This window comes from Alexandromys fortis, unplaced genomic scaffold, assembly GCF_014885135.2.
Source record: "Alexandromys fortis isolate MF-2015 unplaced genomic scaffold, M_Fortis_MF-2015_v1.1 scaffold_99, whole genome shotgun sequence".
Lineage (NCBI taxonomy): Eukaryota > Metazoa > Chordata > Mammalia > Rodentia > Cricetidae > Alexandromys > Alexandromys fortis.
In genome coordinates, this window is record NW_026067982.1 from 6931105 (window position 1) to 6942027 (window position 10923).

At 43.2% G+C, this 10923-nt stretch overlaps 2 protein-coding genes across 2 annotated transcripts in view; both read left to right on the forward strand.

Annotated features, from left to right (window-relative positions):
• LOC126511460 (olfactory receptor 1361-like) overlaps nucleotides 1-598 on the forward strand; it is a 7695-nt gene extending 7097 nt beyond the window's left edge. The window contains exon 2 of the mRNA XM_050158614.1: nucleotides 577-598. Within this exon, the coding sequence (XP_050014571.1) occupies nucleotides 577-598 (22 nt within the window). The remainder of the gene's footprint in view (nucleotides 1-576) is intronic.
• Nucleotides 599-9578: 8980 nt separating this feature from the next.
• LOC126511474 (olfactory receptor 1361-like) lies at nucleotides 9579-10502 on the forward strand. The gene has a single exon (XM_050158638.1). The coding sequence runs from the start codon at nucleotides 9579-9581 to the stop codon at nucleotides 10500-10502; it is 924 nt and encodes a 307-aa protein (XP_050014595.1).
• The last annotated feature ends 421 nt before the right edge of the window (nucleotides 10503-10923 follow it).

The window sequence follows — 10923 nt, forward strand, 5'->3', positions numbered from 1 at the left end:
ATGCTGACTAATTCTCTCTGTCATACTCTGAACTTTATTTATTTTTTATTTTTTATTTTTTTTTTTGGTTTTTCGAGACAGGGTTTCTCTGTGGTTTTTGAGCCTGTCCTGGAACTAGCTCTTGTAGACCAGGCTGGTCTCGAACTCACAGAGATCCACCTGCCTCTGCCTCCTGAGTGCTGGGATTAAAGGCATGCGCCACCACCGCCCGGCTCCACTCTGAACTGTATTTCTTCCAAGGGGTGATTCTAAGGTGCTCATTTCACAGATAAAAAAATTGAGAACTTGTAGACACGTTTTGACTGGGGTTGTGTTTAATATCCCCTGAGACCCTGGTTGCCACAATGATCAGAGGATTTCAAGAGATGAGGTCACCTCACCCTATGGCCTCAAGCAGAGCTGTGGTTATACTGGTAAATGACACAGAGGAAGTTTAAGTCACGCATGTTAGACAACCAGAGCTTATTGGTGCTTCCCCCTTTCCCAGCCTGAGGTCACTCTCATCCATTCTACAGTCCAGAACCCTACCTCTCTCCTTCTCTTCCCCCCTAACATTTCATGTTTTTTCCCCCTCAGCATGACTGTTAGGAATGCCTAGACAGTGCCAGGGAGCCTTGGATAGTGGCCCATAAAATGTGTATGTCCCTTCATGTTATCATGGGCTGCAGGAAGCCGAGATTTCCTTACAGAGCTGAGGTGTTTAGAGTCACGGTCATGCCTATGACATGTGGACTTGAATTAATGTCAGGATTATAATTGTAACTCAGGATTTTGGTGTTGAAATCCAAGCTGATTCTGGAACATGGGCCACAGTACCCAGAGTTCCAGTCTTCTTCTAGTCGATAGTATAGTTCAGTGTGCACAATGTCAGTTGTCTGCTCTTTTCTCTCTTCCAGATAGTTTTGCCTGCCAATTTCTGGATGCAGCAGTGGCCACTTTTCAGTAGTTCAGCATGGCTTCTAGGTCCTCACTTCTTTCCTTCCCCGACTCTACTGGCTTCTGTGTCCTTTGTGTCCTCACCATCAGCTGCTTCCAGACCCTGTCCTGCCTCTGACTGTAGCGATCTCCATCCTGGAGAATCTCACCAATTTCCCTCCCTGCACATCTCTCTCCTCCACACAGGTGCCATTTGTTCCTTCTTGGGTGTCAAATGAGTCCTGTCACCCAACTCTCTCAGAATCACAGCAGATGTAAAATATCCTTTCTTCTTGTAATAAAGCCTAATCAGTGATTTGGCACAATTTCCCTAGGGCCACTAAACTCTCCTCCTGGCCCCTCGTGAACCCAGAGTGTTACTGGTGACCCTTGGAACAGACTCCAGTCTCCCCACAGTCTCCTCCACTCTGGTGGCAGGAATGTCTCATCCTGTGTTTGTCACTATAACATACAACAGCCTTATTCAAGATGATGTTGGAAAAAGAGTCCTAGGACAAATGGTTACTATTATGGTTTGAATAAAAATGTTCCCTTTAGGATCTCAGATTTGAACTCTTGGTCCACAGTTGATATTGCTATATGTGGGGTTTATGAGGTGTGGCCTTGCTGGGGGCAGTATGCCACTCAGGGTATGTGACACTTCTTGTTCACTCTCTCTGCACCATATTTGCCTTTGAGGATGAGTTCTCAGCTTCCCCATCCTGCAGCTGCCATGGTTCCCTGCTATGATGGACTCTTATCCCTCTGGATCCATTGGTCAAAATGAACTCTCTCTCCTGTCAGCTGTGTGGTCACGTGTTCATCACAGCCACTGTGAAGGAACTGCTGCAGTTGCTCTCCTGGGAGATTTCCTTTTCCTCTGCTGGGCAGGGATTGTTAGAGCAGGCAAGGAGCTAAGGAACAGAGAGAGCAGGCAGGTTCTCAAAGGGACAACATCAAAAGTTAATATCATTTTCAAATATAATTGTCAAAGTCCCAAAACATAACTGAGCTGTGGGCAGTCAACATCAATACTATTTTAGGTTCTGTTATTCGGCCCAAGTTGTTACGGTTACTAAAGTGTTCTGTTTCTTTTCCTTTAAATCTTTGTTTATCTTCGGTAACTTCACACAGGATTATAGTGTGTTTGATTCATATGCAAATTAAAAAGGGAAAGATAAGATTTCCATATGGAATCCTCAAAATAACAAGTGAACAGCTGAGCACTAAACTGGCCACAAGCCTGATGGGTAAACTGATAGCAGTAAATAAGATTAGCTGTGATATTATACATATAATATAAAAGATATAAAGCAAAGAAAAGCTAAAAAAAAAAAGGACAAACTCACTGCTGGTGTGGGACAATTATCTATATTCTGTCAATTCTGTTTTAAATAAATGCTGATTGGCCAGTAGCCAGGCAGGGAGTATAGGTGGAACAACCAGAGAGAACGTAGAGGCGGGTCAATGAGAACAGGAGAACTCTGGGAAGAAGAGTTCTCCTATGTAGTACTGTCCAGACACAGAAGAAGCAAGATGTGAGTACGCTGCTGAAAAAGGTACTGAGCCATGGGCTAACACAGATAAGAATAACAGGCTAATATAAGTTGTAAGAGTTAATAAGAAGCCTAAGCTAATGGGCCAATCAGTTTATAACTTATGTAGACCTCTGTGTGATTTCTTTGGGACTTAACGATTTTGGGAACTGGGCAGGACAGAAACCCCAACAACATGCTGCCATATATATGATTATCTGTCTCATATTCCAGCACACATCTGGAGTTAGGTGCCATGAACAACAGTCTTGGGGTGACTGCAGTGGCAAACTATGAGGAACAGAATGCAGTTATTTCTTCTCAGGGTCGAGGAGGAGGAGCCTTTCCCACACCTAATGCTCAAGTCATTGTGGACAGACCACACTTCTTGCTAGGACCCGTGGACTTGTCCTTGAGTCTTTTCTTAAAACTAAAAAGTTTATTGCATTTATTATAGGTATTTATTCTTGGTCCCGCTGTCTCCCCCTTCTCTCTCTCTCTCTCTCTCTCTCTCTCTCTCTCTCTCTCTCTCTCTCTCTCTGTATGTGTGTGTCTTTGCCAGCATGCATGTGGAAGTCAGAGGATAACTTGTGGGATTCAGTCTTTTCCTTCTGTGAGAAATAATCATTCTGGTCCATTTTCAGTATGGAGCTCATCAGGGAATCCCACTCAGCAGGAGGCACTGGGCTCCCATCTTCCCTAGCTAGTAGCTGGTGCCTGCTTGCTGAGTGCTTTTGAATTTATCCTAGGGTTGAAAAGTTGCAGTCATCTATGTGACTGAGCTCTGCTATCTGGAAAGGGAGGGGCACATTTCAAGCCCCAGGAAGATGGAGAGTTTGGTGGGGACTGTGCAAAGATTGTACCTCCCTGAAAACTCAGCCAATGAGATATTCAGGGGAAACACATTCGGGAGCCTAAGAACCAGTTTCGTTCCCCATTTTCTCAGGCTGATGCCTGCTTTGCAGGTCCATGACAGCTCACTTTACTGCACTGAGTCTCCAGTGCTCTTTTAAAATGTTTTCTGATAATCTTATTTTATGTGTATGGTGTTTAGCCGTATGCATATCTGTGCGTTATCTCTGTACAATGTTTAATGAGCACGGAGGCCAGAAGAGGACATCGGATGCCCTGAGACTGGAGTCACAAACAATTGAGCACTGTGGGTGCTGAGAATCAATCCTGCATCCTCTGTTAGAACTGCCAGTGCTCTTAATCACTCAGCCGGCTCTCCAGGCCCTCCAGGACTTTTACTATGAAGTGAGGATCATCATTTCTCACACTGCTGCTATGTGGGTGCAAGGGACTGAATGTGGGTCATCAGGCTTGCTAGCAATCACTTTGAACCACTGAGCCATTTCATTGTCCCTGGTTCTTTGATCTTGTCCCAATTCACCTGCCCTGCATACTTTACTATATCACTGAACTCTTTTGTTTTTTTTTTTTTATGAAAGTTTCCTTGGTCTTCCTTCTGGTCTCTTTGGGTAAGTTGTTCAGGGACAAGCCTTGAATCTTGGGCAATCTTACCAAAAATCCAGGTATTTTTGAGCTTTCTTATGTGTTTCCCCTGTTGGTCTTTCTCTGTCAATAGAATCTATTCAAGTTAAGAACCTATCAGCATTAGGGGAAGACATTTCCCTTTATGTTACAACAAACAGGTGGCTCATGGGTCCTTGGGTCAACACATATAGAAGTGGTGACTGGGCGAGGAGCAGCCTCCTGTTCGTCAGCCTCGGCCTTTGAGGGTTTGTGACCTACAGATGTGGACACATACTGTTCTAGTCTGTGAGACCTCGAGTTTATTTTTTCTTTTTTTCCCTTTTCTGCTTTTTGTTTTTTAAGTTTTGGAGACAGGGTTTCTCTGTAGCTTTGGAGCCTGTCCTGGAACTAGCTCTTGTAGACAAGGCTGGCCTCGAACTCACAGAGTTCATCTTGGCTATCTTGGCTTTGCCTCCTGAGTGCTGGATTAAAGGTGTACATCACCACTACCTGGCCAAAGTCAGTATTTTTTAAAATTATACTGACTAATAGTATCATATATGAAACCAGTGCTGGTAGTGTGTCAGATCCAAAGGAAGCTCCAATTTCCCTAACTCTGAAAAACTGTCCATGTATCCAGAAATGAGCTCAAGCTGGACTATAGGGTTTCTGGCAGTTAGATAAAAGCCAGCATTCCTCAGGAATTTGTGAAGTCAGTTCCCATGGGCTGAAAGGGGTAATTTCCCTTATCTCTAGCTGAGGAGACTTATGGCTACCTGTGGTGCCTATCAGCATACCAAAGTACTTGCTGGCTTCCAGGCTTCCTCAGTATCACAGGGACCTGTCACACATGTCCTTGCTGGCATCCTACTCCTTACCTTCCCCTCTACCCTAAACTCCCTCCAGTTCATACTTCTCTCCCACCAGCTGCTCATCCTCCTTACAACACAGCTCTCCTCACATCCTCACTCCTGCTGCTCTGGTCTTCTCTCTATGCTCCTTGTTCTCTGTCTGGTCCTTCTCTCTTCTCTCACAGATAGCCCTGGCCGTGTCCATTCTGCTGCCCATGTTCAGTCTACTGCTTTCTCTGCTCCGACCTCTTCCAGATCCTCTGCCTGTTCTCTCTCATAGCAAGGGAAACGTTCCCTCCCTTTAGCCATACCAGGGAGTGATAACGCTTGCACTTCTTTTACTGCTCCCTTCTGTATAGAGTGAGATCTTTAATTCTGGCTCTTGGAAACCTGAGACAAAAGCATGGGATTTCAAGGTTATCGTGATCTATGTGGAGAGACCCTGCCACAAAAGAGAAAAGAAAGAAAGCAATAAAAAAAATGTATGCAATGTCTTTATGTCAATAATATAAGACAGGGGGCTGGAGAGATGGCTCAGTGGTTAAGAGCATTGCCTGCTCTTCCAAAGGTCCTGAGTTCAATTCCCAGCAACCACATGGTGGCTCACAACCATCTGTAAAGAGGTCTGGCGCCCTCTTCTGGCCTTCAGGCATACACACAGAATATTGTATACATAATAAATAAATAAATATTTTAAAAAAAATAATATAAGACAATCTTTAAGAATTAAATTTCTCTCTGTGTGTATGTGTTTGTGTGTACATGTGTATATGTGTGTACATATGTGCGTTTGTGTCTGTTCATGTGTTACATGCTTGCATGTGAAGGTCAGAGGACAACTTTCAGGAGTCAGTTCTCTCCTCTGACCATGTATGTTCTAGGCATCAAACAGACTTGGTGTCAAGTGTCTTTACCTACTGAGCAATCGTGCTCACCCTACAAGTCATTTTGATTCTTTCTAGAAGATGAAGGGAGAAAAAGAAGAGTCAAATGATGAGAGATCCATGGTGTTGAACGTTCAGAAGACGCAGTGTCAGTAGAAAATACATCACTTTAAAACAGTGAAGGGTTTACTGCTGCCGAATCAAATACCTTAAAATTTCTTCTTGTACATGGATGAGCTTAGTCTAACAATTATTGGACAGGGAAATAAGAAGGACAGCAAAGTCATTTGGAGAAAGAGCAGTTGAAATACATGATAGATAAAAAATAATATTGGGCATCTTTCTGACAGTAATAAAATCTTTTTGGAAAAACCATTCTACAAGTTGAGGAGACCTTTGATTTTGGATTTATTGGAAATTTTTACACTAATGAATAGTTTTACAATTTGCCAAGTGCTGTTTCTACATCATTCATATAATTGTTTTAGAAGTCAATTTGGTAATTGATTCATAATGGATAGTGGGCTCCAATCTTATTTTTAGGTCATACCAATGATGACAACATTAATTGATTTTTGGTCTGTTTTCTAGTAATGTATTCACTAGATTTTGGTATCAAGCTGATGCTGACCTTAACCTCTACTGTAACTTGATAAAATTTTATATTGTATTGCTGTGTGATATATAATATATATATATATTGTGATATTATGAATTATATATAAGGTAAACACCATCTTATCAGACATAATTAACTATAAATAATTACCCAAGGATAGAACTCTGGCAGTGAGTACTTGTATAATAACTAAGTTTCTAAGGATCCTAATTTTTGTTGCCCAGACAGAATACAAACTGTGAACACTTCATCTGTGTCTCTAATTAGGACCAACGAGAAATCCACCCTAGGGGAGCACACACTTGGCAGTGTCTTCACGGCAGCACCACCTCCAGGGATGGAGCATCAATTTATTCACTCCCAACCATCCAAGCTTGACCAGAGAGAGCCACACGCCTCATTCTAGATGTTCTCTTCTGGGGGAAAAGGCCCTTCCCTTCTCAGCTTCAACTGTGGATTTCTCAAAACCCAGTTTCAACCATGGCACCATCAGAGACAGAACTTTTCTGAAGACATCTGATAGCAGCCAAGAGCACCCAGGTAAGGAGGGTGGGGAATCAGAAGAGGGTAACCCCACAGCAGACACATGAGATGACTTGTAGAGAAAGAACTTCATTCAATCCATCTGCATCTGACCAAATTCAAAGGAGGAAAAGTGTCTCACTCCTCCATGTCGATGCCTTGTTACTACATAAGAGTCTCTGCACTAGGGACACAGGGGACCTGCTACGTGGGTAGAGGGAGCAGAAGAACAGAATGGAGTTTAGAGGTTTAGGAGCATACTGCATGGTATTAAAAAGCTTTATCAGAAGGAGAGAGAGAGAGAGAGAGACAGAGACAGAGACAGAGACATAGAGAGACACAGACACAGAAAAAGACAAAGATGTAGAGAGACACACAGAGAGACAGAGACAGAATGTCATTATTGTATCCTGGTCCTCATATTTGTTCTGGGCCTACCCCCTGGAGTGTGTGGTTGTATAATGAAGGTGTCTTCGACTGTGGCTGCTTGGATGCTACTGAAACCTGACAGCAGAGTGTTGACTGCTGCTGGAGTCCAGAGACAAAGCAGCCTTTAAGGTTCAGGGTTTCAAATTTTAGTGATGTAGACATGTCTACACATCTGGCACCTCAGACACACCCAACAGTCCCTGACTCACAGAAATCATTCAGCAAAACAGACTCACAGTTAGGTATATGTACATATATGAATATGTACATACATACATACATACATACATATATCCTGAAGGTTTTTTTTATTAGTTGTGGCAGCTGCATTCTGTCTCATAAGGAAGCTTAAGGGGAAGTGGAATAAAATCCAAAAGCTGGAATTGAAGAGTCAATCAAAGAAAGGAAAATCCATCCTTGATCCTATGGAAGCTGTACAGCTAGGGCTTAACACATGATATGTTCATATTATTCCCACCATCTGACCATTCCAGTGTCCACCATCTCTTAATGCACAGGATGAGAAAATATGGAATAGCTGCAGCCCAATGCTCTGAGGATCCTTAGCTGTGGTCTTTCCCCCTGGAGCAAGTTGCCTTTGCATCCCATTCAGTCTCATTTTCTGTTTCTATCTGCCTTCAGGATCATTAGCATCTACAGGCAAAGCTCTGTTTTGTTTGTTTTTATGAACTATTGATCATTCTGCTTCTCATCTCTCTGTTTCTATAGTCTATTACACAGTGACCCATTAGAAGCTTGTTCTAGCTTTATAAATTTTATTGTGTGTGTGTCTATGTGTGTATCCATGTATGTTTATGAGTGTAGCTGCACATCTGTCACAGCACTCATACAGAGTTCTGCTTCTCACTTCACCATAAAAGCCCTGGGATAGAAGACGTGCTCTATGGTGTGGAGTTTAGGTTCTGGGGATTTGAACTTAGGTCTTCACACTTACATGGCTCGTGCTTTACCCACTGCGCCATCTTCCCAGCCCTCATTCTAGCTCTTTATTGCTGCTGTTGTTACACTGTTCTACATCCATGGCAATGCTCCGGAAGTTACCTTGAATTCCCATCACAGCGCTGTGCTTAGCTCCACTCTCACAGCAGCAGTCAGCTCGCTGTCTGGACCACACGAGCATCCTGTAACCAACGTCACCAAATTCCATGTCATGTTCTGTCCCTGCAGCCAGGCCATTTCTCCTGACAGCTGTCTCCTCTTCTCCCCTTCCCCAGCCAGGCCTGTGACCACCCCAGGGTGACTCTCCTCCCTCCTCAGCTGTAATTGTCTTGCATCCCTCCATGGGCATTGCAGTCCAGATGTTTTCCTGACCTCCTGACCATGGAGATGTCTTAGCCTGGGGATTGTCTTTGAGATGCACATGAATCTGCATTTTATCCACCTGTAAAACCTCATTTCTCCAGTAGCAGAATAATGCACTTATGATCTGTATGCCCTCTTCTTCCGTGTGCAGAAAGCAGGGAACACTGCACACAGGTGTGTGGGCATCAGCTCAAGTGTGAGATGAGGTGACCACATCTTAGCAGATAGAATGCAAAGGCCAAGTCGCCAGGCAGGTCTGTCAAAGCCTCTTGGTCTTCCCAATTGTGATGAAACAGAAAAGCCACAGCAGAACCATGGGGCTTATAATACATGACAACTATCAGTGACTTTATTTGATTAAAATTTAATAAATGGAAGCTAACAAAACATAAAAATTTCTGGGGTCTTGGTACCTGTCTATATTTCCAGTCGACTTAATGTTAAGGCAGGAGGATAATTTATGCCCAGATATTCCTGGTCAGAAAAAACAACATGCAAGAAAAATTGTGCGGTTATCTGTACTACAGGACATCTATGTGTGTGTTTGTGTATGCAAGTGTGTGTTGTGCATGTTGTGTTTGTTCATGCACCTAAGTTTGGTTGTGTTTGTGTATGTGTGAGCATGTATATCCTTGTGTGTATATGTGTAACATAGAGAATAGGACTATTAACTTGTTTGGAATTATCACTGGTATTGATCAGCAATTTTTGATATAGATCTAGCTGCTCACTCCACAGTTATTTCACGTGAACCGTGAAAGTCAGCATGCCAATTTCTAGACTGAGTTAACTATTGTATAAACATGGTATTAAGCAAACAGCAATACCAGTAAATCCATATTCATTGGAATTAAATGGATTAATATGGATTCAAAAAGACCACTCTGCTATAAAAATACATCGTAATGGAATTTACTACCAGTTACTTCTCACTAATGAGTAAACTTTCCAAACTGCATCAATATTTTCTCCAAGAGTTGGTGAATGATTTCTCTATATGAATCTCACTTTCTTCTCCAGAGACATGGATGGTGACAATCAGACGACAGTCACAGAATTCCTCCTCCTGGGACTCTCTGAAGAGTCAGAACAAGAAGACGTTGTCTTTGGGATGTTCTTGGGGATGTACATGGTCACCATCTCTGGGAACCTTCTCATCATCCTGGCTGTCAGCTGTGACCCTCATCTCCACACACCCATGTACTTCTTCTTGGCCAACCTCTCCAGTGTCGACATCTGCTTTTCCTCAGTCACCATCCCCAAGGCTCTGGTGAATCACATGGTGGGAAGCAAGTCCATCTCTTACACAGAGTGTATGGTCCAGATGTACTTCTTGTTCGCATTTGGTAACATGGACAGTTTCCTCTTGAGTGTGATGGCCTATGACCGCTATGTGGCCATTTGTCACCCACTCCACTACACCCTGATGATGAGGTTTAGGCTCTGTGTCCTCTTGGTGGCCATATCATGGGTCATCACAATCCTGCATTCTCTCTTGCACACTCTCCTCATGGTTCGACTCACCTTCTGTTCCCACAATGCAGTGCCCCACTTCTACTGTGATCCCTATCTTGTCCTGAAGCTCTCATGTTCTGATACTTTTCTCAATGATGTCACAATCTTTACTGAGGGCGGATTGATATATGCTATACCATTTGTATGCATTGTTGTTTCCTATGCCTACATCTGCTCTAAGGTCTTGAAGATGTCCTCTACCCAGGGGATAAGAAAAGCCATGTCCACTTGTGGTTCGCACCTCACTGTGGTCTGCCTTTTCTATGGGGCGATCCTAGGAATTTATATGCACCCTTCTTCCTCCTACTCACTACAGGATGCAGTGGCCTCTGTCATCTTCATAGTGGTGACCCCTATGGCCAACCCCTTCATCTATAGCCTGAGGAATCGTGACATCAAAGGAGCCCTAAGGAAGATAATTCTCAGGTTCTAGGATTTGGAATTCCTAGAGCTGTGATGATTCTTAGATATCATGAATATTTTCCTTTTTATAGAGATTTTCAGACTGGTCCAGTGCTCAGCATTACCATGCCTGGGGATTAGTGATAGATGTTTGTAATTATGTTTTTGATTGGGACGCTGACTATCTGTCACACACTCTGAACTTTATCTCTTCAAAGGGATGATTCTAAGGTCCTCATTTCACAGATAAGAAAATTGAGAATTTGTAGACACATTTTGACTGGGGATGTGTTTAATATCCCCTGGCTGCCACAATGATCAGATGATTTCAAGAGATGAGGTCACCTGACCCTATGGCCTCAAGCAGAGCTGTGGTTATACTGGTAAATGACACAGAGGAAGTTTAAGTCACCCATGTTAGACAACCAGAGCTTGATGGTAACTGAGGTGTT

Coding starts and splice junctions, on each gene's coding strand:
- LOC126511474 (XM_050158638.1), top strand. CDS start 9,579: ATGGATGGTGACAATCAGACGACAGTCACAGAATTCCTCCTCCTGGGA.